Genomic DNA, 24064 nt, shown 5'->3' on the forward strand with positions numbered 1-24064 from the left:
CCAGCGTGGGGGCGTGCAGGAAGCAGCCAGCGGGGCTAAATCCAGGAGGGCAGGCCTGCCCCCCAGCCCATGCCCTGCTCAGGTGTGGGCGAGGCTGCCCCTGGAGGTCCTCCAGGGTCCCCCCCCGATCCCCACGGTGGGTGGGGCGGCTGGTGTCCCTCCCTAGGGGACATTGTGCAGCTCTCTGTGTCCTGACTGCAGTCACTGGGCAGCTGTCAGAGCTAAAGCGAGGTGGGTGCTGCGGGGTGGAGAGGGCGGGGCTGGGGGGCGGCGAGGCCCCCGCGCATCCAAGGGCAGCCACACCAGCCCGACCAAGCTCCTGACAGGTCCCGGGCAGCTGGTCTCCACCAGCAGGCCCTGCCCACAGCGACATTCCCGGGCCCGTGGCAGCAGCACCGTTCTGTGCTCCCAGTGAGCGGCCTCGTGTGAGGGCTCAGGGTTCAGTGCCCTCACTGTGGCCCCCGGCAGGGCTCCCGCGGGCTGTGCTTCCCTTCCAGCAGCGTGGACCGGCAGGCCAGGAGGCTTGGAAGCAACTTGACGTTGGGTGGTTAACGGGAACAGGGAGGCGGGCCTAAGAGGCAGCTTCGGTTTATTGATGTTGCCTTGTGAGAACAAATTTATAGCTCAGGGAAGCATCTTCTGAGGGGTATCGGATGGTTAAAAGGTGGCACAGAAGCTTTGATGTTGGGGTGTCAGCCTGTGGGCAGCTTCGCTCGTCTGTAGAAGGAACAGGCCACCTGCTGCTCCTTGGCACCTGCTTTCCCAGGACCCTGTGCTGCTCTCACCGCTGTGTGTAAGGGGAAGGCACCTGCCCCCCCGGTCCCCTCAGCGACGCCCCCATCTGCTGTGTCCAGGCGGTCAGTAGCAGGACACAGAGGACACCACGAGGAGTGGGGCATTTGCCAGGGCCTAGCTCAGTCTTTGGGGCTGGAGGAGAGTCTCAGTCTCAGGCATCAACGGCTCCTTCCTTGTCTGAAGCCAGAGGCTGTAGAAATGTGGGCGCGGGGCTCGGCCTTGGCTTGGACAGCGGGCCGCAGTGGGGGTGGAGGCCCCTAGAAGTCCAGGAGCTGTGGGGGAGAGGAGCACTCAGAGCCCATGGGCACCAGCCCTGCTCCTGGGAGGGCAGGACGCAGGATGGGACAATAGCCCCCCCTGGGCCCACCTACCAGCTGAGGCAGCACTTTCTCCAGCTGGTCCACGTCCACGAGAGCCAGGTCCTCTGCCTGGGCCTGCCGGACACTGCGGATAGCCGCTTCTGCCACCACACAGGAGGTCAGTGAGGGGGGAGAGGGCTGGGGGGGGGCTTGGGCTGCCTCCCCCACCCGTGCCAGCTGGTGGTTCAGAAGACCGCACCGGGGGACACAGAGCTTAGGGCTGGTGGGAAGACAGGTAAGAGGTGTGTGGGAGTCCCCCCCCCCCCCGCCGAGAAAACACAAGGGGACAGCGTCAGGGCTGGCCAGGTGGGACACCAGAGGACACTGCGGGGGCCCTCGGGCTCACCCACGACGAAGATGGTCAGCAGCTCCGCCATGAGCCGCAGCGCGTCCCCGCCGACTGCAAGGTGGAGGGGAGCGTTACAGGACCTGCGCCCTGCCCTCCCCTGCCGCCCTGGTCACCCCACTGCTCTCCTCACTACTGCCGCCTGATGACTCCTCACACAGGTGGCTCCCTGCCCTCCCCGAGGCCTCGCTCCCCCCCCCCCCCGGGGCTGCAGTGCTCTGGCCCTGCCCTCCAGCTGGTGCCCACGAACCTTTGGTCTTGCTGTCCGTGAAGTGCAGCTGCAGCAGCTTGCTCACCAGGTCCTGGGGGGCGGGGGCAGAGGGGTCAGTGGCCTGGCACCGCCCCTGGCCTGCCACAGACCCCCTGGGCGCTGAGTTCTGGATGCTGGAGAGGCCCTCCCAGGGTGGGGGCCTGGGCAGTGAGGAGCCCCCAGTGCCTCCAGCAGGATCGTAAGTCAGACACAGGCGGACAGGTGGGAGCAACCCCGGTGCCCACCCGGTCCTCCTGGGCTCCAGGGCAGTCTTGCACTCCCGCCCCCGGGGCTGAGGCGCTCTCCTCCAGTGGGCCCCTTGGCAGGTGTGTCCACACTGCCCACACTGCCTAGCTTGTGCCAGACCCTGCTCTTGGCGCCAGGTCAGCTCCCTCTGAGGTCCCTCTCTGGAGTCGGCCACATGCAGGGCCTGGGATGGTCACTTGGGAAGCCCACAACTGGGCAGAGGCTGGGCTGCTCCGCCTATAGGCGGTCAGGGTGAACGCGGGAGGAGGGGAGGCAGAGCCTGAGCATATCCACAGGGCCTCCGGACAAGGGTGGGTCCAAGCCGAGACTCCTCAAGGTGGGGGGCTTGAGCCCCTAAAGGACAGCACCACTCTGCAGAGCTGGGGGCTGTGGGGAAAGATTCTGGGGCCCAGGAGCTCAGCTTGGAACATGCTGAGTGAGGGACACGCATGAGGCGCCCAAGCAGAGCGGCTGGGTAGGTGGCTGGAGCTGAGAAGAGCCTTCCAGAAGGTCCAAGGATGATGAGGCTTTGGGGGGTGGACCAAGGGAGGGAGGTTACGGAGAGCAGGGTCCAGCCACAAGAGGCTGTGAATGAGGAGCCAGCAGAGCCAGCCGGGAGGTAGGAGGAGCCCAGAAATAGGGTGTCCCGCAGGGAAGGGGAGCTGGGGACTGGCCACGCCTCCGGCTTTAGCCTCTGGAGGTTTCGCTGCCTCACCCAGGGCAGCTCGGCAAAGCCCAAGAGCAGAGCAGAGGGGCAGGGGAGGGAGTGGACGCCATGGGGCCCAGGCTCAGGAGGGTAAGAACTGGCCACCGGGTCATTCCAGACGCAGCCTCGCCCTCCCAGCGGCGACCGTGAGGGCTTGGCGCCACCTGCTGTCCTTGCTGCTTCCCAAGAAGGTGCCGGAAAAGGCCCACAAGGCTCCGCCGCCCCACCTGCTCCTGGAACCGGGAAGAGCTACCGGAGCAGGCCTCCTGCACCGGGGCTGCCGACACCAAAGGAGTCAGCACCAGCTGCGTGTGGTGGTGGTCCCCGAAACAGACGAGTAACTCAAACTTGCGGAGGGCAGGACTGGGCCTGGGACGCATTCAGCCTTTACCCCACTGCGTGCAGCCCCTACGGCTTGCCTCTGCCCCTCTCACCGTCACCTGCAACAGGCCTGCTCAAGGGTATTGATCGTAACCCCAGCTCTGGCCAGAGCCCTTGGGGTGAGGACTCAGGGCTGTCCAGGTCTGCTGGTGCTCCTGTCTCCAGCAATTATAATGGGGGGATTCTTGTGACCACCACTCTGCCAAGTCACCCTAGCCTCAGTGGCTTTCCCTTTTCAGTCATGACCCGCTGCTGGGCCAGGGCCGAGCCACCCTCCTGGGTGACAAAGGAGAAGAGGAGGCTGAAGCAGAAAGTGAGCCACAGAGAACCCCCGCCTCTCTGTAAGGCAGTAACTGCTACCCGGACTGGTGGAGCCAGGCCCACGGGCCTTCCCAGCGCACCTGCCTGATACCAAGGGCTCAGTGCCTCCCCACCTCGGCACAGACCCACAAAGTGAGGCTCAAGCCACTCACAGCCTGCAGGGGGTGGAAGCCCGTAGGGGCCCCCATACCTTCCCAGCCACCCAGAACCGCACTCCCTGGGGCAGGGCATAGGGTGAGGCTCCTGAGTGGGACAGCCTCAGTTTCTCCACTGGTAAGTGAGAATCGTACTTGTACCCATGTCCTAACGGGTTAATCGATGTCAAGGGCATGCAAGCTGCCTGACTGGTGTCTAGGAGGACACGTGCGGAGCCACAACCCCGCGCCCCTCCCCACGATGGACCACAGACCAGCAGGGCCAGTTTCAGCCCTGCTCAGGTGGGACCCGAAGCACAGGGCCCCGTGAGAGGCAACGGGCCAAAGGGAAGCTTGAGAATCTGCAGGCAGCGTGGCCACCAGCGAGCCGGGTGGAGCCACTCCGCGCTACCTGGTTGAGAGCAAGTCCCGCGGGGTCCCGGGGCGCCCGGGCCGTTAGGGCGGTGGTGGGGCCCGGGCTCCTGTCCGAGCGCACCCCCCGCCCCCGCCCGGTTCCTGCACACCCTCCCTCTTGCCGCAAACCCGGCTGCCTGCTCGGCCTCCAGCGACTCGGGTGCAGGACCCCACCCGCGGAGGGCAGAGGGCGCGATTCTGGGAACGTGAGTCCCACGTGGGGCCGGGCCGCGGCGCCCGCCGCCCGGCCGCCCGGCCGCCCGCCCCGCCGGCCCTCTCACTTTCCGGAAGCCGCCGCCAGTTCCTTCCATGACAGCCGCCCGGACGCGCGCCCTCCAGAGCCCCGGGAGCCCCCCAGCTAGTCCGCCCTGAGCGCGCCCTCCGAGGCCCCGCCCCCGCCCTCCAGCCAATCAGCCCGGAGCGCGCCTTCCGCAGCCCCGCCCCCGCCCTGCCCCACCCCCGTGGGCCCGCAGCGCGTGCCCGCCCCTTCGTCCCTATTGGTCCGCGGCGAGCAACGCCCTCCCCCGCAGAGCCTCCTGGGAGTTGCAGTTTGCGCCCGCCCTTCCCGGCACACCTTGCTCTTCCTGGATACTGAGGCTTCGCGGCGGCCGCGCGGACCCGCGGCCAGAGAGTGAGGGTCCGAAGCGCGCGGGCTGGGGGCTTGGAGTCCCGCCCCGCCGCTGGAGGGCCAGTCTGCGAGGGGCCCTCATCCCCGCCGCTTGGCGCACGCCCCCCTCCCCGGTTCCCTGCTGGAGCGGTCCCCTGCCCACCCCCCGCCCTCATGGGGTCTCCCTCCTGGAGAACCAATTCGGTTTGTCCCTCGTTGCTCGGCTGCTGAGGACTTAGGAGTCCTTGTGCTCCACCCTGAGCTGCTCGGCGCCGTAGGCCCCCACGGGAGAGGCCCTGCCCTCTTGCCCTTAGGGAGGGGAGCCGGGGAGCCGGAGCCTGCCCTCGGCTTCAGCTGGCTCATGGTGAAGCCCGTCTCTAGGAGCGTGCCATGGAGGAGTTCCGGCACTCCTACAGCCGGCTGTGCAAGGAAAGTGGGGCTGAGCCCCAGGAAACTGTCCTGCAGCAACTGCAGGAGCTACCACGGGGCCGGCTGGATCTGGCCACCCAGAGCCTGACCGTGGACACCTGCAGGGCCTTGGGCAAGCTGCTGCAGAAGGAGGCCCTGCTGACGGAGCTCATCCTGAGTGACTGCATGCTGAGCGAGGAAGGTGGGCACCCGAGCATGGGCAGGGGCCAGGGCAGCCCTCGCAACTTCAGAGTTGGGATTGGGATCAAGCCCTTTGCCTGCGGGCAGCCTGGCCTTGCTCTGTTTGCCCTGGTTTGCTGCACATGGTTCTCGTTCCTTGGCAGCCTCTGGCAGAGAGCTCTTCCATCCCACCAGACCTCATCTTTGTGAGGTTTCTGTGCTTCTGCTTCTTCTTCTTCTTTTTTTTTTTTAAATATTTTATTTATTTATTCATGAGAGACAGGGAGAGAGAGAGAGAGGCAGAGGCAGAGGGAGAAGCAGGCTCCCTGCTGAGCAGGGAGCCCGATGCGGGGCTCCATCCCAGGACCTCGGGATCTTGACCTGAGCCGAAGGCAGATGCTTAACCATCTGAGCCACCCAGGTGCCCAGTTTCTGTGCTTCTGTACTGTACATCGTTAAAGCAAGTGGCAGCATCCCTGGCAGCAGAGGGCAGTTTCTCTTTGTAACAGAGAAACCTTACCTTCCCCTGACTTAGGAGAGATCCAATGTGCTGGTGAGCATAAGGTCAGCAGCCTGGCTCTGTGCCTAGCAGAGATTACAGATTTTTTTTTTTTTTTTAAGGATTTTATTTATGACAGAGAGAGACACAGCGAGAGAGGGAACACAAGCAGGGGGAGTGGGAGAGGGAGAAGCAGGCTTCCCGTGGAGCAGGGAGCCCGATGCGGGGCTTGATCCCAGGACTCTATGATCGTGACCTGAGCCAAAGGCAGACGCTTAACAACTGAGCCACCCAGGCGCCCCAGATGTTTCAAACCTGGCAGTGAGCAGGGCAACTAATTTCTGGCATGAATCCTGACCACTGGGGGCCACTGGGACAGTCATCTCTCCCCTGTGTCTGGGGAGCTGCTCCAAGCTGGAGCCCACAGGGAGGAGCTCAGGGGCACAGAGTGACGGCCCTACCTTCTTACAGGGGCCACACTGCTGCTCCAGGGGCTGTGTGCCCACACCGTCGTGCGGTTTCTGGATCTAAAGGTGAGCAGGTCTGCACTTGGGCGTGCTACTTGAGACCGGGAGTGGGGGTGGGGGGAGGAAGATTTGAGTGTCCTGGCAGCCTGAAAATCTGAATGGTGGCCAGAGACAGTGTCTGTAAGTACTCTTGGCACATAGGGCTCCACACCCATTTCTGATGGTCTTGATGGGGCTGGGTGGGTGGTGATTGGAGGTCAGGAATGTGAGTTCCGAAGTGTTCACATGAACAAACAATGAACCTGCACCAGGAGGCCCACTACGGTCAGGGAAAGCAATATCTGAAAGGAGCCGTACCTTCTGCCGAGAGCCACCTGGCCTCATCCACTGCTGTACCAGGGTCCTGTGGGGTGTGGACGTGGCATTTGGAGCTCATCCTGCAAAAATGGGGAATTAACCAGCCTGCCTCTTCCTGCCCTAGGGCAATAACCTTCAAGCTGCAGGTGCTGAGGCTCTGGGACAACTCCTCCGACAGAACAAGTCCATTCAGAGGTGAAGTGTGGTCCTGGCCCCTAGCACCCCTCCCACCCCGTGAGTGGTTCGGGGTTGGCTCAGAGGGCACATTCTGCAGCCTGAGAGCATCGTCTCCTGGCTGGTCGTCTGTGTCTCCCATCCGTTGGTAGGGAGTTGGCAAGTATAAGTTACTCACGTGCTCTAGCCTCTCCGCCAAGGCCCTGAAGCCTGCAGCTCTCCTCTGGCCCCTATGGCAGCAGGGTGCTCCTTGGGGCCACCCACCTCACGTCCACCTTTCCTACAGCCTCACCCTGGAGTGGAACAACCTGGGCACGTGGGAAGATGCCTTCGCCACCTTCTGCGGGGCCCTGGCGGGCAACGGCACTCTCCGGCAGCTGGACCTCCGCAACAACCAGATCAGCCACAAGGGCGCGGAGGAGCTGGCCTTGGCCCTGACATGCAACGCCAGCCTCCAGCAGCTGGGTGAGGCCTCCCCGCACTGGCCTCCTCCAGGTCTGCGGTCTGGGGCTCTGTGCCACTGTTCCCTCAGCCTTCCTGCTGCTTTTGTCCTCTTCCGGAAGCAAGGGGGTGGGAGGGTGTCGTGGGGAGGGCCCGGTGAGTGGGGCCCCTGCTCTGTTGGTGATCACAGGGAGTACCCTTCCTCAAAGAAAGCATCCCGGGCCGGGCCAGCTCTGTCCAGGTGCATTCCATCTGGTGACAACAGGTTTCCTTCCAGACCTGCGCTGGAATAGCATCGGCCTCCTGGGGGGCCGGGCCCTGGTGAACTCTCTCCCCCGCAACAGAACCCTGTGGAGGCTGGAGCTGGCTGGGAATAACGTCCCAGGCGACATCCTCAGAGCTGTGGGTATGGGCACTCAGGGCTGCTGATGGCTTGCGCTGTTTGGAGCTGGGCATAAAGCTGATTCCCTCTGACAGGGCCAGCCACCGCGGGAGGGGCGGCTCGAGGCTCAGGATGGGGATGTGTACGGGCATCGTGAGGTAGACTAAATCAGAAACAGGGAGAAGAGGGAGAAGGTGTCGGGGAGGGATGTGATGGCGGTGAGCTTGCGGAGCTCTGCTCTCTGCTGCCCTGAGCTCTCCTCAGTGTGTGTGCTCCCTTCTCAGGCCTGCGACGTGGGGGGGGTCACCTCTTGCACAGATGAAGAAACGGAGGCACTGTGGCTTGGGGCCTTGCCCCGAGGGCCACGCTCATGCCTTGGTGGCCCAGCCACAGCTGGGAAGGGGCTTCTGGGCATCTGCCCCGACACCCCAGAGTTCGTGGGTGTGGGGCCAACCGGGCTCCATGGTCCCCTCCCATTAGTGACCCTGACAACTCAGCCCCAAGCCCGGTAGAACACTCTGCCACTTCACACGGCTACTTGTCCTGCCCGTAGCGCCAGCCACCCCAGGGCCTGAACTTGGGCTGGAATCCTGCACGGGGCCACTGCCTCCTGCTGGGCCTGCCCCGCCCGTGTCATCGTCCCTAACTTTTCCTAATCCCCCAGCTTTTGGGTGGCTCTTCACCAAATGCTGCCTGAATCTCTCCAGAACACAGGAGTTGAGCGTGACATTCGATTCTTAAAAGTCATACAGTGGACTCTGACCTTTGGGATAGAGCCCAAATGCCCCAGGATAACCTCCACCTCTGGCAGCTGAGCAGTCTCCCCTGCCTCTTCCCATGTGCGTGCTGCCCTGCACAGGTGCCTCCGGGGCTCCCGGCCCCACTGGTACCCCCATCCCTACCCCTGCTCCAGCCCTTCACCTCCTAGCGCGCTCTGATTTGCGGGGTGAGACTGCCGACAGTGTTGATTCTCTGATGACTGGCTTCTGGGCCCAGGGCTGGGCTAACTGTTGGCCACTCTGAGGGCTGAGCAGCCCCCTTGGTGGATAACTGGACTCTCCCATAGAGCAAGCCATGGACCACAACCAGGAGCGGCAGACCACTTCCCGAGAGAGCCAGGCCCGCACCCGTGTGCTCAGCAAGGAGGTAAAACACCTCCGGGAAGAGAAATCCCGGCAGGTGAGGACAGCACTGCTGCTGACTGCAGAGCCTCACTCCGGCTGCAGGGACAGAGGGCCCACCTTGGTCCCCATGCCATGGCCATCTTCCCTTCCCCTGGACCCTAGAGCTTCTCTGAGTGGCCAACACTCAGGCCCGAGAGGCAGCCTTTTGGTCTGACCTCTGGCCGGGTGGGTGGGCAGTGGGCCTCGCTGTGTGGGACCCCCATCCCCCTCTCGGATGAGGCAGATGCTTTTCTGTTCTGCTGCTTCGGTGAGCATCTGCCCTCCTTCCTGCTTAACCAGGGGCGGTAGGCAGGCTCCGGGCCCTGACGGGGCTCTGGCTGGCTCTGTCCCCAGTTTCTGGACTTGATGGAGACGATTGATAAGCAGCGAAAAGAGATGGCCAGGAGCAGCAGGTGAGTGTGGCCCCAGGGCCGCAGAGCTACAGTTCAGGTGGGGTGCCTGAGGTTTGGGTCCTGGCTCTGGCCTTGTGGGGTGACTGGCCCTGAGCCTTGTCACTTGCCCACCGATGAGCTGGTAGCATGTGCTTGCCAAAGACACTGACTGGGGGGCTCGGGGCAGCACTGAGAACTTCCCTGGCCACACCTGGAACGTTGTAGAAGCATGAGGAGCAGTAGCTGCTACCAGAGCCAGGGGGACCTGGGAGTGCTCTGAGCTTCGGGGTTCCTGGACTTTCCTTTTTGCTTATAGGGCATCGGCAGCATGCGTAGGGCAGCTTCAGGAAGCCCTGAATGAGAGACATTCCATCATCAATGCCCTCAAGGCCAAGTAAGTGGGGCAGAGGGTAGGAGAGTGGTGGAGGGGTGGCTTCGGAACATTTTAGGGCTGTGCCAGGGGCAGAAAAGAGGGGTATAGACAAGAACCCTAGTCCCCAGTGTGCAAAGTAGAGGGGGGAGACAGCGGGGTTGATAATCCCAGAAGGCTTCTTGGAGGAGGTGAGCTTTAGCTGAGGTGACTAGTGGTTGGCAAGAATGAGAACGGCAGTGCCTTTGCAGGGCTCAAGGTGAAGCTGGGGCGGGACTGGCTTTTCCCTCCTTACAGGCTGCAGATGGCCGAGGCCGCCCTGGCCCTGTCAGAGCAAAAGGCCCAGGGCCTGGGAGAGCTCTTGGCTACCGCGGAGCAGGAACAGCAAAGCTTGGCACAGAAGCAGGCAAAGGAGCACAGGATGGAGCAGCAGGTGACCAGGGCGGGCAGGGGGGCGGGCGGTGCTTGGCAGGGGTGACCGGTGGAGCCCTGTCTCACCCGCAGGAGGCTGCAGAGCGGGAGTCTAAGCTCCTCAGAGACTTATCTGCTGCCAACGAGAAGAACCTGCTTCTGCGAAACCAGGTGAGGGGTGAGGGGCCAGGCCCCCGGGGAGACTGGGGCAGGGGCCAAGGGCAGGGGGCCAGGGCCCAAGCTTCCCGCCCATGGTGCTGGCTTCCCAGGTGGACGAGTTGGAGCGGAAGGTGAGAGCTCAGCAGGAGCAGCTGTTCCTGGCCAGGCAGGAGCTGAGCAACACGACGGCTGAGCTGAAGATGCGGGCCAACCAGGCCGAGGGTGGGCACACGCAGGCTCGCGGCTGAGGGGCCCAGAAAGGGGAGGACAGGGAGCGAGGGTCCCCCAGGGATTCCCACCCATGCTGTCCCCGCTGGGCTTCCAGAGCGTCTGGAACTGGAGAAGAAAAGGTCCCGACAGAGCTTGGAGGACTTGGAGCAGCTGCGAGCCAAGGAGGTGCTTGTTAGTTACACCATCCGGCCTCCTGTCCCTACCGTCCGCCCGGGGTGGCAGGCTGTCCCCAACGCACACCCCTGGCTGTGCTCCCCCTGACAACCTTGGGGTGCTGGGTGGGAGTTCTTTGCCAGCCCCGGCAGATGCCAGACCCAGAAACTCCCGACCAGCCTCTAGAAAGGACCCTAGCACAGGCTGCCACCTGAGTGTGGCACTGCGAAGCCTTGCTTCCTGCAAAGCCATGAGGGGCAGCCCCTTCTGGGAAGGAAGTGTCCCCAGGATTTGCCACCACGGGGCGGGGATTCCATGGGGGGATGTAAGCTGGGGAGCTCGTCTTCCAGCCCTGCTCCTGCCCCTCACCTGGGCAGGTGGAGCACATGACTCGGCACCTGGAAGAGAGTGAGAGGGCCATGCAGGAGAGGGTACGGAGGCTGGAGGCCTTGCGGCTATCCCTGGAGGAGGTGAGCATGTGCTGCTTCGGTGCAAGGCTCTGCCCTTCCCTGGGGCACCCCTTCTGTGGTCTCAGAACCGCATCAGGACCCACCCATCAATATCCTTGTGAGGCCAGAAGGACCTAATGAGGTGGGACATGGGATCCCTTGGCTGTGGCAACCTTGCCTAGTGAGCGGAGCCCTCAGGAGGCTGGTGCAGGGGTGTACCCCCTGGCCTGGCAGCTGGGTGGGGCCCGAGGAGCCCCAGGCCAGGAGAACAGGCCCAGTGGGTCACTGTCTGTGGTGCAGGAGCTGAGCCGAGTGAAGGCGGCGGCTCTCAGTGAGCGTGGCCAGGCTGAGGAGGAGCTCATTAAGGCTAAGAACCAAGTCCGTCTGGAGGAGGTGAGCCCGTGGCCACCAGGGAGCGAGGCCTGAGGGGCTGAAGTGCACAGGGCAGACCCAGGCTGTCTTTTGGCTTTGTGGGGGGAGGTGGGGGACAGGAGTCCCAAGGGTACAGGGGCAGATAGGAGTCAGAGCAGGACAGGTCCAGGATCACATCCGACCCCCCTACAAAGAGCCACTGACTCCAGCCCTGGGATGGGGGAAGGGGTATGCATGGCCAGAGCCAGGACCCAGAGGGCAGAACGGTCAGCCTGGGAGATGGGTACTCCCTGTAGGCTAGTTCAAGTTGAGCCTCTTCAGGATATACACACATAATAACTTGAGTCATGAGGCAGTTTCCACGTTGCAAATGAAAGCTCCCCTCTAGCTGGGGGGATCCCTCCCACCCCCCGTGAGCTCAGGGCCACATGAGGGAAGCAACAGGCAGGGCTTGGGCCCTCCCGGCTCTGCTCACCAGCCCTCTCCCGTGCTCACAGCGGCAGCATCTGGCTCACCTGGAGGAGAAGCTGCGGCTGCAGGCGCAGGCTCGGGACGAGGCTCAGAGCGCCTGCCTGCAGCAGAGGCAGACGGTGGCCGAGGCCCAGGCCCGGGCCAGCCAGCTGGGCCTGCAGGTGGAAGGCCTGAGACGCCGCCTGGAGGAGCTGCAGCAGGTGGCTGGGACGGTGCCCCCGCGTCCTCCGCTCCCGCCCCCTCCCCGCCCCCCGCCACACGCTCACCCCCATGTCTGGCAGGAACTGAGCAACAAGGACCAAGAAAAGGTGGCCGAGGTGACCAGGGTGCGGGTGGAGCTGCGCGAGCAGAACGGCCGCCTGCAGGCAGAACTGACGGCCCAGGAGGCGCTGAAAGAGAAGGTGGCGGCCCTGGAGCGCCGGCTGAAAGGTGAGCGGAGCCCGAGCCCCGCGCCAGCTCAGCAGGACCCTTTCTCACTAGTCCCGCGGGCGGGCGGGCTGCAGAGCTGGGCTTGGCCTCCAGGGGACCCCGCACAAGCCCCACCAGGCCCCTCTGCCGACCTCCCGATTGGCTGGGGCCGCCTCCACCCCGAGTTTCTTGTCCTGCAGTGATCGCAGGTGACCACCGGGAGGCGCTGCTGGACAGGGAGAGTGAGAACGCCTCTCTCCGGGAGAAGCTTCGGCTCAAGGAGGCCGAGATCGCCCGGATCCGGGAGGAGGAGGCCCAGAGGGCCGGCTTCCTGCAAAATGCTGTCCTGGCTTACGTGCAGGGGTCTCCTCTGAGGGCTATCAGCCCCCAGAAGTGAAGGGAGGCAGGATACTCGGGGAGGGGCAGGAGGGCAGCATCTCCCAGACATGTGTGCCCCATCGCTGCCCGTCCCTGCGTCTCCAGACTCAGCCTGGCGGACAGTCTGGCAGCGGAGGCAGGGTCTACGGCTGGGGACTTGGAAAATCGGGGCCCAGCCGGATCAGTGAGTGCGGACCGCCGCTGCTCAGCACCGGCTACCAGGCTAGGCCAGCCCAGGGCTGCTGGCCACCAGGACCGGAGTGGGCACCCCCTGGGCCCTTCCCGAGCCTTCCTCCCAGTCCCAGGGAACAAGCCTGACATGCGTCTGAGGAAAAGTCCCCATGGGGGGAGGAAAATCCAGAAGAGCTGTCCGCAGCTCCCTTCCTCACAATCAGCTCTTCCGATGTAACCACACACGCTCCTTTTACAATGTAACCAGGAGTGCTGCGCGCTGGCCCCACCCCCTGGGTCTTTTGAAATACATAACTTTTACACTTTGTGATACGTTTGGGGCCGGTACCTTTTCCCACGTCATCTGCGCTCCCAACCACCCAGGAGACCCTCTGTCCCAACCCTGGAAGGAAGACCCTCCGGGTGCAGCTAGGTGGCCCTTCCCTACTGACGACCAGTGGTGACTGCGGAGCTACTGCGGGCGACCTCCGGCGGCGGAGAGACTGGGGACTGCCAGCACCGGGGCGGGGGGGGGGGGATCTCATCCCCTCTGGCAGTGGGCCCCGGGCGCGCCCTCCCTAGAAGAAGCCACAAGCAGAGACCACCCCACGCACGGCCTGGTGGGGGTGGGAGTCACCTGCCCGCGCTGCGCCCTGGCCCGTGGCTTGGATCCCAGGGGCGCTGGGGGGAGCCCGCCGGGGCTTGGGGACTGGCTGGGGGTCGCCGTGTCCCCACCCCTCAGCAGAGTTCTCCCGGAACGGCGAGTGCCGGGTTCGGGGCGGGCCCGCGCCCCCCGCGCCCCCCGCCGGCCGCGCTCGGCTGTCTCCGCGCCCGGCGCTCGGCGGCGCTCGGCTGTCTCCGGCCGCTCGGCTCGGCGCTCGGCTCGGGTCCGCGGCCGCTGCGGCGCCGGGCATTTCTCCGCAGCTCGGCTCGCGGCCGCGCCCGCCCGGCCCGCGCCCATGCAGGCCATCAAGTGCGTGGTGGTCGGCGACGGGTGAGTGCGCGGCGCGGAGGCCGCGGGCTGGGCGGGGGCGGCCCCGGGGACCCTGCCCGGGCTGAGCGCACGGCTCCGGGGCGGCGGGGCGGGGTACCGGCTCGGGGCCGGGCGGGGCGGCCCTCACGCCCCGACGCCCGTGCGGCGCGCGCCCTGGGGCCGGGCAGGAGCGGGAGGGCGCACCGGGGCGGGGTCCCGGCTGGCCGCCGGGCGCAGGCCTGCCGCCCAGGCCCACCTGATGCTGCCCGGGCCGCCGCCTGGCCTCCTGGTGGGTGGGGCCCGGCCTCTCACCTGGCCTGAGCCCTGCGCGGGTCCCGCCCTCGCCGGGGTGCCGGGATCTCTGAGCCGGCTCGCCCCGCCCTACCCTCTGGAGGCCCGCCTGCAGCTCTGCTGGGCTGGGACCCCTGTCTCCGCCTGTGGGCCCTTGGGAGGGGGCTGCCCTTGCTGGGCAGAGGGCTGAGGCTTGGCCCGGGAGCAACGTGGGCTCGCCCTCTGTCCGCAGCGCCGTGGGGAAGACCTGCTTGCTGATCAGCTACACGACCAACGCCTTCCCGGGAGAGTACATCCCCACCGTGTGAGCGCTCCGGGTGGGCGGGTCTGGAGCTAGCCCATCTCAGGGCTCCCCTGGGCGTCGGGGTCAGGCCCAGGTGGCCCTGGTCTGGGCTTCTGGGGTGGGGCCAGGGTGCTGCCAAAGCTCAGGTTCTGTGCGGGCCTGAGAGCCCAAGATCTGGACCGACAGTCGTGCTCTGCCTGGCAGTTTCGACAATTACTCTGCCAACGTGATGGTGGACGGGAAGCCGGTCAACCTGGGGCTGTGGGATACCGCCGGGCAGGAGGACTATGACCGGCTGAGGCCGCTCTCCTATCCCCAAACTGTAGGTGACAGCAGGGCCGGCCCCAGGAGCTGGGTGGCTTGGGTGGGGTCCTTGAGGTCCTCGTGTGTGTGTGGAGGGACAGGGGCCATTTGGAGGTCCTTGACCACTCCCACCTGGGCCCCCTCACCCTTTCTCCCAAGGATGTCTTTCTGATCTGCTTCTCCCTGGTGAGCCCAGCATCCTTTGAGAATGTTCGAGCCAAGGTAGGGCAGTGCTGCCGGGAGGGCCTGTCTGTAGGAGAGGGGGGCGTCCAGAGGACTTTCCCCGGCAGGGCAGGGGTGTGTTGCCTGAAGACCTTAGGTCACTTGTCCTTTAGAGGCAGAGGAGATCCCTGTTTTGCTTGGATCTGAAGGTGACCCGGGGGAGTGATGAAGGGGCAGAGGTGGGGTAGGGGTGGTGAGCGAGGCTCTCAGAGCAGGGGGGGCCGATACGAACCTTCCAGGTACGTATTTTTGTCCTTGGTTGTTTCCCCACCAAGCCCACTGCCCGCTTCCTGAAGCAGGAAGGGCTCAGTGTGGATCCAGGGACTGAGATGAAGGGGCCCTTGGGAGCCATGGCCTGCTGTGGGCGTGGCTGTGGGGGAAGCCCCCAGGTGTCGGGGTCAGAGCCTCCATCCCCACAGTGGTACCCAGAGGTGCGGCACCACTGCCCCCACACGCCCATCCTCCTGGTGGGCACCAAGCTGGACCTCCGTGACGACAAGGACACCATCGAGCGGCTTCGGGACAAGAAGCTGGCACCTATCACCTACCCCCAGGGCCTGGCCATGGCCCGCGAGATCGGTGAGTGGGCACTGCGGGGCCTTCAGGTGGGGGCAGGAAAGGAGGGGCGGGAGGCATGCTCTGGAGGGCCCCACCCGTGCTGACCCCCTCCTTGCACTCCCCCCCGCCCTCCCCGCCCCCTCCCTCGCGGACTCCCACCCTCAGCAGCCCCCGCCCTCCCCGCCCCCTCCCTCGCGGACTCCCACCCTCAGCAGCCCCCGCCCTCTCCGCCCCCAGGGTCCGTCAAGTACCTGGAGTGCTCAGCCCTCACTCAGCGGGGCCTGAAGACCGTGTTCGACGAGGCCATCCGGGCTGTGCTCTGCCCACCGCCCGTGAAAAAGCCGGGGAAGAAGTGCACAGTCTTCTAGAGCCTGCTTCGAGAGGAGCAGCCCCGCCCGACCCGTGTTTGCTGTCGTGTTGAGATGTTTGGTGTCCCTGAGTCTGCCGTGGGGGAGTGGTGTGGGTGGGGAGGGGGTAGAAGCATGGGGACGAGGCCACCCCTCCTGGGGACAGGGCTGGGGCAGTGGAGTCCTGTCGGCTCTGTCTCCTTTTTCTGGGGGCACAGCTCCAGCTTTACCTGGACCCCACAGGAGGCTGGAAGGGAGCAGGGTCTCCCTCGGGCTGCAGGGGCGGGTCCAGGGCAGCCCCCGGCTGGGCTTCCTGATGGGGGAGGTTGGGGGGTGGGTCCTGTTCATGCGCCCCAGGAAGGGGTAGCCCTTACTTCTTTTATACAATAAACATTCTCCACCATCTCCTGCCTGTCTGGGTACTTGTCTCTCTGGCCTGGGGTGCTTTGCCCCTGACCTCCCCCATAGAGAGTACAGAGGGATGAGCTTGACCCCACACGCTGGGCAAAAGGAGAAAAAGACCTTGCTCAGCTGTGTCAGTCCCCAAAGGATGGGACCCAGACCAAAGTGGGAGTAAGGGCATGCAGCCCCTTTGGGGTGAAGAAAAGCCCCCGTCGTACTGACTTCAGGCCTCTGAGAGGGGCACACCCAGGGGGGTGAGGTGGGCTTTGGTCAGGCAGCTCCCAGTGTGCTGAGGGGACAGCCTGCGGTCAAGGCCCACCGAGCCCTGTGCAGCCCCTGGCAGGACTGTGCCAGCAGCCTCCCCCGGAGCTCCCCCCACCCCCCAGGGCTGGGGGACACCGAGCCGAGTACTCAGGAAGAGAAGTGGTCAGGAGGAAAGGTGTCCAGTGTAGACGAAAGCGTGGAGGTCAAGCATGGTTCGGAGAGGAGAGGAGAGGAGGCAGCAGCAGTGGGGGGAGCCTGTCACCGCTGAAGTCAGAAATGGTGGGAGGCGAGGCAGGGGTCAGCCTGGGAGGGCCCTGGGACCACAGTCCAGGAGCTTGGACTTCACCCGAGGCCACAGGGCACACTCCAGGCAGACACGTGATTAGAACCCTCTGCCTCCCCGTGGTGTGCAGAACAGGCCCGAGCTAACTCTGAAGAGCCAACTGCCGGATTTTCAGGAATTTTGCTAGGCAGCTGCTCAACAGCCTTTATTAATAACTGTATAAACTTACAGTTAGCTATATTAAAAACAAAATCAACAAATACTCCAAACACCCCTAATTGTTTTTGTACACAGTACACCTATGTTTTGGGGGTTATTTATGCCCGCCGTGTCTGTGTGGTGAGGATGCAACATAAAGGTGGGAGACCTCGGGGCACCTGGGGGGCTCAGTCGGTTGATCTTCTGACTCTTGGTTTTGGCTCAGGTCGTGATCTCGAGCCCTGTTGTCTAGCCCTGTGCTGTCAGCTCTGCGCTCAGCAGTGAGTCTGCTTGAGATGCTCTCTCTCCCTCTCCCCCCCCCCCACTTGCATGCTCTGTGTCTCTAAGAATCAACCAATCTTAAAAAAAAAAGGTGGGAGAGTGTGCATCTGTCCCCGACTCTGCCCTCAATGATACCAAATGGGTGGGAGTCTACGCCGTGGGAACAGGCAACTTCTACTCGGGGACTTGATTTACTATTCATTGTTGAGACTTCAAGCAACGGAGAAATGCAGATTAAACTCACATGCTCCATGTCTTGTGCACTCAGTACTTTGTGAATAACTCAAAAAAGGTGAGAAAATGTTCTTTCCGTATTTGAAAACTATCATCTGACTCAGCAAAGAAGTCTTTCAGATCATTGACAAATTAGCGAAGCTCCAATATCCATCTTTCTCGTTTCCCTTTTGTCTACCTCATCAACTTTGACGAGTATCAACCAACATTTATGGCAGGACTACATCCACAGAGCTGGTAGTTACAAACTCTGGGGCTTCCACCCCGAAGGCCTCTGGACAGGGCCAAAGGCCATCCTTGGTCAAACGCATCACCATGCTTAGGAGCTGGCCTTCTGGAAGGTCCTACCTCCCAGGCCCCGCCAGGGACTTGGCCAGGTCTGACAATCTCAGGCATGGGAGCCAGCCGGCCACCTGGCCTGGGATGTGAGTTGAATGGTGACTGCCTACCTGGGACTCATTCCCACACGCAGCACTGGGCTCTGCATCTCTGGCCACTTGCCAACCGCCTAGAAATAGTGTGCAGGCTAGGCAGAAGAATCATGTTTATTGGAGAGATGGGGGACGGGGGTGGGCTCAGCATGGAGCAGTGGCGTGTCAGGAGGAGAGACTCAGGAAGCCAGGAAGCCCCCATCCACTGGCACAGTGGAACCCGTGGTCATGCTGCTCCGGTCACTCAGCAGGAAAAGGATGATGTCCACCACGTTCTCCACCTCTGCGGGCAGGGTATTAGGTGAAGGGGGCTGCCCTTCACCCTTCCCTCCCACTCCTCATCGAGGCAGGTACAGGGACAACTCCCCATTGGGCTCCTGCCTGACTCACCAGCAAACCTGCCAAGTGGGATTCGATCCAGCATGGTCTTGGCCTTTTGGGGGTTGCTCCAATTGGCCTGGCCCATGGGTGTCATCACCACTGTGGGGTTCACCGCGTTCACGCGGATCTACACCAGGACAGGCAGGAGGTCAGCAAGGCAGGCTAGGTGCCCAGGGCAGGTGGGCTGGGTGATGGGAGGCACCCCAGTGGGGCTCACCTTGTGTGGCCCAAGCTCCAGAGCCATCGCCTTGGTCAGCATGTCCATGGCACCCTTGGTGGAGCCTGTGAGGAGAGGCATGCCTCGAGCCTGAGCTGGCTGCAGGCTTGGGGGTCAGTGGGGTCGGGGTCAGGGTGTAGCCGGGGCTTACTCACAGTAGACGCTGTGGTTAGTTATCGCACGCTGTGAGGCCTGGCTGGAGACGTTCACGATGGAGCCCGGGGCTCCCCGAGCTATTAAGCCCCTGGCCACGATCTGGAATTGCAGAGGGAGCATGACGCAGAACTAGTCACCCACCATTCCCACTCCTGCCCTGAAGGCAGCTCACCTGGGATACTTGGAGGACAGCCCGTAGGTTCACGTTGAAGGACCTGGAGGCAGGTGGAGAGACCTGGTCAGGGACTGGGGCTGCTGCTGCAGGGGGCAGCCCTTGCCCTAGGGTTCCTCCACCCTGGCCGGCTCACGTGTCATACGCCTCCTTGGTGACCTCCAGGAAGGGCTGCAGCAGCGCCACGCCAGCGTTGTTCACCAGCAGGTCCACAGGGCCCACGTTGCCCAGTGCCCGCTCCGTGGCCTCCCAGTCACCCAGGTCCACACACACGGGTTCCACCCCAGGGCACTGTGTGTATGGGGGTGGGGGGGCACAGCTACCATAGAGGCTCCATGCCCAAGGAGGGGCACAGCTGGGCCTCCGCCACATGAGACCTTTCAGACTGACACGGGGAGGGATTAGAGATCCCAGAGGGTCCAGCTCCCTTCTTGGGGTTCAGAATCCCGGGCTGCTGAAGGAGGTGTCAGAGGAACTAACACGGCCCCTGGGCCCCTGGGCATTTCAGGGCTTAGGGACCTGGAGGCTGGCCCAGCCTCTGGCCAGTCCACTTCCTGCACCCTAGCGCCTCAGGCCCCAAGCCTGCAAAAGCAGCCATTTCTGCCTCCTTCCAAGCCCAGCGGGTGTCGCCGTTTTTCCGGACACTGGGCCGCTCATGAAGGCCGAGCGCCCTGGGAGGGCTTGCTGAGGGTCCTTGGTCAGCCCCAGCGCCTGGCGCCTGCGCGTCCGGGCCCAACTTCCCCGCCGCCCCGCCTGCCTCCCGCCGCCCGCTGGACGGGGCTGGGTGGCGCCTACCTCGCGGACCAGGCTGTCCAGGTCGGCCCGGGTCCGGCTCACGGCCACCACCTGCACACCCGCCGCGTGCAGCGCCTGGACAGTGCCGCGCCCGATGCCTGCGGGGAGCGCGGCTCAGTGTGGCGCACCCCCCGCCCGACGGCCACCCCCGGACCCTGGCCGCCCGCTGTCCCCCCTCAGGCCCACCTTTGCCCGCCCCAGTGACGAGCGCCCGGCGGCCCGCGAGCCCCAGCTCCATGGTTAGCGTTCGGTCCCAGCGCTCGGCGGCGACAACACGGCAGGTGGGAGGGCGCGGGGCGGGGCGGGGCGCGGGGCGACCAATCACAGGCCGGTGTCCGGGCTGGGGGCGGGGACGTTAAAATAGCCCCCCCCCCTTAGTGGGGAGACTCGCCGAAGGGAGTGGGCGCGGCAGGGGCGGCCAGTCAACCGGGCGTGAAATCGTTTAGCAGCCTCCGCGAGCAGTTTTCTGCCCTGCCAGGGCTGTTACAAAAAAGCAGATGTGGTAGTTAATGCCGGAAAGAACGTGTAGCTGCATGTGAAATGGAGGACGGAGTGCTGACATTTCTTGTTTTGTTTCTGAAAAGGAAAGTTTGGTGAAAAGGATTGCATGCCTCCTCCCCACCCCCGACCCGGGATCGGCTCAGGCGGGCTCACCTGGAGGGCCCGAAGGGAGAGTTTGGACGACTAAGTAAGCCTGAAGAAGCCAATGCCACAAAGGTCCACTTTAACCTTGAAGGGAGCTGAACCCCAGTATCATCCAGGCCCGCCCACTTGAGACCACCGGCACTTTACGAAACTCGAGTAGGATAAGAAGAGATTGGGGTCATCGAGGTGCACAGTGGCCAGCAAGGGCAAGCATTGCTTCCTGAGGCTTTGGGGTCATTCACTGATATATATGAGGTAGATGTGTGCACTGCCCCCATAAAAGCTGATTTGTTTAGTGGGTCATGGTGAGAAAGCCTAGAACTGCCTGGAGTACCTTCTATGGCCAAGAGTAGGGAATCGGTGGTTGCAGGGCCTCTGGGTCACTGGGGCTTTGGGCCCGGAGGAGTGGACTGGCTGGAGGAGAGGGTACCCAGGGCAGCCCGAAGCACAGATCTGAGAAGCCCCTGGAGAACAGCCAAGTGAGTCCTTCCCACCAAGCCTGGTCCTGAAGTGCCCACCCCCTGGCTGCCGCTGAAACCCTGCCCTCCGCCTGCCAGAGGCCAAGGGAAGAGTAGCCCCCCACCTGAAAGTCCTTCCTGAAAGGCACGTCTGCTTAGATCCCTTCTGTGGCTTTCCTTTGCCCCCAGAACAGTGTCCAAATTCTCTAACCTGTCCCGGGATCCTCAGTGGGCCAGCTCTGGCACAACCTTGCTGTGGGAGGCCCTGCAGGTTGGCCGGAAATGCCCTCAGCTCTCCCCACCCCCACCCTGTGCTCTCCCAGCCCAGGGGAACCATTGCCTGTAGGACCCCACCCCAGCCCCTCATCCCTTGCGTCCTTGCTCAGGGTTGGAGGCTTTTCCAGTCTAGCTGAGTGACCACCTCAGGCCTCATCACCCCCCAGGTGCCCTGTGGGGACTCGGCTGGGACGGTCGCAGCTGAGCCCGCAGGACCCGCAGAGCTCCTGTGTCTGGTCTCGGGCCAGACACAAGCAGGGCAGCAGCTGCGGACCCCTGCCCAGCTCGGGCCGCCTTCCCGGGAGTGCTCTTGTGAGGGAGGTGTGCCTGGAGGTGGAACTGGATCCCATTGGGCTGGATAAACTCGATTGGTCCAGCACCCCGCCCCCTCACCGCCGGGCTGAGAGCTCCGCCCCATCTTCCCGAGGGATGGCCCACGTTAGTCCAGACCCCAGACCCCTAACCTCTCTGACCCGCGGTGGTCGCAGCTGCGGGGCGGGGCTGAAGGGCGGGGCCAGAGCCTTCAGGGAGGGAAGGTGGCTGTAGGCTGCCCTCCGGCCTCTGGCCTCTTGGGGGAGGGGCACGGACAACAAGAATCTCCTCTGTGTAAACAAGTCGCTGCCCTTCAGCCACAAGCCAGGGTCGGCGGTGGAGTCCGGCTGGCTCTAGGATCTGCCCCCTCACTTCATGGAAAGTGAAATGTGTGCCCCCCATCCCTGATTTCCCCTCCCCGGCCTCGCGGCTACCCCTCCAAAACCATGGCACGCACTGGATCCAGGAGAATGGCCGCCATTTATTTAGGCAAATCCAACCAGCACAGCGGAGGACACAGTTGGGGGGCGGCGACAGGGGGTTTCCCGGCAGCGCGGGTGCGGATGGGGAGCGTGACCAGATACGGAGTCTGGACGGGAGAGTGGCTGGTGCGGCCGGCAGGGTGAAGGGGCCTCGGGCGTGAAGGCGTGGCCGGGCGTTGGGCGGAGCCGGATGTTGGGGTGGAGGCGTGGTCCGGGCGTGGGGCGGGGCCCGGTGGGCCGAGCACCGCCCCTCTCCCCCACCCCCCGGGCTCGCCAGCGCGGGACGCTCTAGGAGGCCAGGTACCCGGCGTCCACGAGGATGCCCGAGCCGCTGGTGGGGGCGCTGCGGTCGCTGAGCAGGAAGAGGATGCTGTTGACCACGTCCTCCATCTCTGCGGGGAGCGGCGGGGGCCAGGCGGGGGGGGAGGCGGGGTCAGAGCGGCGCGCCCCGGCCGCTCCCCGCAGCCCCGCTGACCTGCAAACTTCTGCAGCGGGTGCCGCTCCTTCAGCTTCCGGGCTAACTCGGGGTCCGTCAAGACCTTCTGGCTCATGGCCGTCGGCACCACCTTGGGGTTCACGGAGTTTACCCGGATCCAGGGCCCAGGGGTCGAAGTGGGCCTCAGCAGGTATATGAGCCCCGCCCCCACAGCCTCTGCGCACCCCCCCACACACCTGCAGAACTTGCTTTCTGTGTTCGGTCCATCACTGACCCCACTGCCCAGAGCCTTGGGTAATCCTCAGGCCTCTCCCATGCCCTCTGCTGCCCGTTACCATTGCCAGCCCCAAGCCCTGCCTGCACCCCACCTTCTGTGACCCCCACCCCTGTTCCCCAGGGAACAGGTGACCCTCCTCACCACAACCCAAAGGTGCTGGCCAAAAATTCCACCCCGAATTTTGGAAAAGGAAATAAAAATAAACCCTGGACTGGGGGGCATGCCGCTTCTTGGCTGGCTGGGGACCCAGCTCTGCGGCCATGACTTTGGTGAGTATGGTCATTGTGCCTTTGGTGCAGCCTGTGGAGGGCAGACAGCCCTGAGGACCCCTTAGGGATTCAGCCTCCTTTGCACAGAGGCTAAGCCCCGGAGCCCAGCATCTCCTGCATGGAATGGGTGGTGCAGGCTGGCAGAGGGACTCGCTGTAGACAGCTAGGTTGGGAAAGGAGACATGGGCCACCATGCTGGAGACACTGACCATGGAGCCAGGCACTCCTTGGTGGATCATGCCCTGGGCCACGATCTAGAAGCCAAGAGAGGGGCAGCCTGACTCCACCGCACTCCCACCTGGGCCTTGTCATCACTGCCTCCCACTGCCTCACCTGGGATACCTGGATCATGGAGCGCAGGTTCACATTGAAGGTCCTGGGGGAAGGCAGACAATCAGATGGTCCGTGGCCACATCTGCCCCACGTCCTCAGCAACCCCTCCCCAGTCTACTTGCTCTCCTGCTCCCCACCTTTCGAAGACCTCTTTGGTGGCCTCCAGGAAGGGCTGCTTCAGCAGCATGGCAACGTTGTTCACCAGCAGATCCACAGGGCCCACATTGCCCAGTGCCTGCTCTGTGGCCTCCCAGTCACCCCAGTCCACACACACGGTCTCTATCCCGGGGCACTGTGGAGAGGCATTGGTCAGTGATCAAGGAGGTACTCCCAGCAGGCTCATGAGGCACCCAGAGGGTGTGGGGGGCAGGCTTGGGCCACAGCAGGGCTGCGTGCCCCACCTCCTTGGAGAGGCTGACCAGGTCAGTGTTGGTGCGGCTCACGGCTATCACTCCGGCTCCCAGGGCATGCAGGGCCTTCACAGTGTCTCTCCCGATCCCTGCAGGGGTGCACCGGGTGAGCAGATGGCCCAGTACATCTGGGTCAAGGCTGAGGACCGAGGCTGCATCCCCTTCTGCTCGGGAAAGAGCAGTGAGAGGGTGCTGGGCAGAGAATGGACACCAGGGGGTAAGTGGTGGTCTGAGTCAGAGGCTTGGCCAGCCAGGATCTGGCCAAGGGAGGCCCCCAGAGAGTAGCTCCTTCCCCCTGGGCCCAGGGAAGAGGCCCTGGCTGGATCTCTGAACCTGAGGGCCACCGTCTGGGGGCAGGGGGTCTTGCACTGCCCAGGGAGTGGCCAATGTCCTGTCCCAGTGCAGCCTGCTGGGTGGTGGACATCAGCCTGGGCTTAGGTCCAGGGGCTGTCGGGGGTGCAGTGAGGGGATAATTGCTGGCGGGGTGGTCTGTGATGTGCATGGAGGGACTCACAGACCCCAACACAGGCCTGTGAGGCTTCGGGCCCCACCTTACTCTCCACCTCGGCCCCTCCCACACCCTCAGCTGCCCTGCTCGCACCCACCTTTCCCTGCCCCTGCCACCAGGGCCTGCAGGCCACTGGAATTCAGCTGCATGGCTGACTGTGAGCCTCTGTCCAGTGGAAGAGGAGGGCACGGAGGTTTTAAAGGCCCAGGGCAGGCTGTTCTGGGGGCGTCGAGGAAGGGAGGCTGGGGGCACAGGGCAGGGGTGGGGCATC

General features: G+C 64.0%; 5 protein-coding genes across 11 annotated transcripts; 2 read left to right on the forward strand and 3 right to left on the reverse strand.

The window, feature by feature from the left end:
* Window positions 1–572: 572 nt before the first annotated feature.
* Window positions 573–4345, reverse strand: CENPX (centromere protein X). Its single transcript, XM_036093650.2, has 5 exons — window positions 4234–4345; window positions 1751–1802; window positions 1501–1554; window positions 1167–1255; window positions 573–1067 (listed from the first exon to the last, which is right to left on the reverse strand). The coding sequence occupies exons 1-5, from the start codon at window positions 4261–4263 to the stop codon at window positions 1053–1055; spliced, it is 240 nt and encodes a 79-aa protein (XP_035949543.1). The 5' UTR covers window positions 4264–4345; the 3' UTR covers window positions 573–1052.
* Window positions 4346–4513: 168 nt separating this feature from the next.
* On the forward strand, window positions 4514–12928 carry LRRC45 (leucine rich repeat containing 45). 3 transcript variants are annotated; one of them, XM_036093465.2, is made up of 17 exons: window positions 4514–5169; window positions 6118–6179; window positions 6595–6665; window positions 6931–7109; window positions 7363–7491; window positions 8534–8646; window positions 8985–9043; window positions 9339–9416; window positions 9690–9825; window positions 9897–9974; window positions 10073–10184; window positions 10288–10358; window positions 10724–10816; window positions 11096–11188; window positions 11665–11838; window positions 11920–12067; window positions 12247–12928. In XM_036093465.2, exons 1-17 carry the CDS (start codon window positions 4950–4952, stop codon window positions 12441–12443), a joined length of 2013 nt encoding a protein of 670 aa, XP_035949358.1. In that variant the 5' UTR covers window positions 4514–4949; the 3' UTR covers window positions 12444–12928. The 3 variants fall into 3 exon arrangements, with proteins under 3 accessions (XP_035949358.1, XP_035949365.1, XP_035949371.1); XM_036093472.2 differs by lacking the exon at window positions 11096–11188; XM_036093478.2 differs by lacking the exon at window positions 7363–7491.
* Window positions 12929–13435: 507 nt separating this feature from the next.
* On the forward strand, window positions 13436–15966 carry RAC3 (Rac family small GTPase 3). Of its 4 annotated transcripts, none has more exons than XM_078066277.1 (6): window positions 13436–13589; window positions 14092–14163; window positions 14347–14464; window positions 14605–14667; window positions 15087–15250; window positions 15463–15966. In XM_078066277.1, the coding sequence occupies exons 1-6, from the start codon at window positions 13555–13557 to the stop codon at window positions 15644–15646; spliced, it is 636 nt and encodes a 211-aa protein (XP_077922403.1). In that variant the 5' UTR covers window positions 13436–13554; the 3' UTR covers window positions 15647–15966. The 4 variants fall into 4 exon arrangements, with proteins under 4 accessions (XP_077922403.1, XP_077922402.1, XP_077922400.1 ...); XM_078066276.1 differs by having other exon boundaries at window positions 15097–15246; window positions 15463–15651; XM_078066274.1 differs by having other exon boundaries at window positions 13437–13589; window positions 15087–15246; window positions 15463–15953.
* Window positions 15967–17762: 1796 nt separating this feature from the next.
* Window positions 17763–19698, reverse strand: DCXR (dicarbonyl and L-xylulose reductase). 2 transcript variants are annotated; one of them, XM_036093568.2, is made up of 8 exons: window positions 19574–19698; window positions 19388–19485; window positions 18729–18883; window positions 18593–18635; window positions 18420–18549; window positions 18265–18329; window positions 18057–18174; window positions 17763–17949 (listed from the first exon to the last, which is right to left on the reverse strand). In XM_036093568.2, exons 1-8 carry the CDS (start codon window positions 19623–19625, stop codon window positions 17846–17848), a joined length of 765 nt encoding a protein of 254 aa, XP_035949461.1. In that variant the 5' UTR covers window positions 19626–19698; the 3' UTR covers window positions 17763–17845. The 2 variants fall into 2 exon arrangements, with proteins under 2 accessions (XP_035949461.1, XP_035949469.1); XM_036093576.2 differs by having other exon boundaries at window positions 18420–18519; window positions 19574–19697.
* A 2150-nt stretch (window positions 19699–21848) lies between these two features.
* On the reverse strand, window positions 21849–23942 carry LOC144381037 (carbonyl reductase [NADPH] 2-like). Its single transcript, XM_078066478.1, has 8 exons — window positions 23891–23942; window positions 23277–23374; window positions 23013–23167; window positions 22876–22918; window positions 22697–22796; window positions 22513–22573; window positions 22036–22157; window positions 21849–21952 (listed from the first exon to the last, which is right to left on the reverse strand). The coding sequence occupies exons 1-8, from the start codon at window positions 23940–23942 to the stop codon at window positions 21849–21851; spliced, it is 735 nt and encodes a 244-aa protein (XP_077922604.1).
* Between the last annotated feature and the right edge of the window lie 122 nt (window positions 23943–24064).

The sequence above is a fragment of the Halichoerus grypus genome, chromosome 2, assembly GCF_964656455.1.
Source record: "Halichoerus grypus chromosome 2, mHalGry1.hap1.1, whole genome shotgun sequence".
NCBI lineage: Eukaryota > Metazoa > Chordata > Mammalia > Carnivora > Phocidae > Halichoerus > Halichoerus grypus.

Coding starts and splice junctions, on each gene's coding strand:
- CENPX (XM_036093650.2), bottom strand. CDS start 4,263: ATGGAAGGAACTGGCGGCGGCTTCCGGAAA. Junction 1,803..4,233: donor CTGGCGGCGGCTTCCGGAAA/GTGAGAGGGCCG, acceptor CCCGCCCCCCAG/GACCTGGTGAGCAAGCTGCT. Junction 1,256..1,500: donor GCTGACCATCTTCGTCGTGG/GTGAGCCCGAGG, acceptor GTGTGGTGGCAG/AAGCGGCTATCCGCAGTGTC.
- LRRC45 (XM_036093465.2), top strand. CDS start 4,950: ATGGAGGAGTTCCGGCACTCCTACAGCCGGCTGTGCAAGGAAAGTGGG. Junction 6,180..6,594: donor TGCGGTTTCTGGATCTAAAG/GTGAGCAGGTCT, acceptor TTCCTGCCCTAG/GGCAATAACCTTCAAGCTGC. Junction 10,359..10,723: donor AGCAGCTGCGAGCCAAGGAG/GTGCTTGTTAGT, acceptor TCACCTGGGCAG/GTGGAGCACATGACTCGGCA.
- RAC3 (XM_078066277.1), top strand. CDS start 13,555: ATGCAGGCCATCAAGTGCGTGGTGGTCGGCGACGG. Junction 13,590..14,091: donor TGCGTGGTGGTCGGCGACGG/GTGAGTGCGCGG, acceptor CTCTGTCCGCAG/CGCCGTGGGGAAGACCTGCT. Junction 14,164..14,346: donor GGAGAGTACATCCCCACCGT/GTGAGCGCTCCG, acceptor TCTGCCTGGCAG/TTTCGACAATTACTCTGCCA.
- DCXR (XM_036093568.2), bottom strand. CDS start 19,625: ATGGAGCTGGGGCTCGCGGGCCGCCGGGCGCTCGTCACTGGGGCGGGC. Junction 18,884..19,387: donor TGGACAGCCTGGTCCGCGAG/GTAGGCGCCACC, acceptor CCATACACACAG/TGCCCTGGGGTGGAACCCGT. Junction 18,175..18,264: donor TGGAGCTTGGGCCACACAAG/GTGAGCCCCACT, acceptor GTCCTGGTGTAG/ATCCGCGTGAACGCGGTGAA.
- LOC144381037 (XM_078066478.1), bottom strand. CDS start 23,942: ATGCAGCTGAATTCCAGTGGCCTGCAGGCCCTGGTGGCAGGGGCAGGG. Junction 23,168..23,276: donor TGGTCAGCCTCTCCAAGGAG/GTGGGGCACGCA, acceptor GCCTCTCCACAG/TGCCCCGGGATAGAGACCGT. Junction 22,919..23,012: donor ACCAAAGAGGTCTTCGAAAG/GTGGGGAGCAGG, acceptor GCCTTCCCCCAG/GACCTTCAATGTGAACCTGC.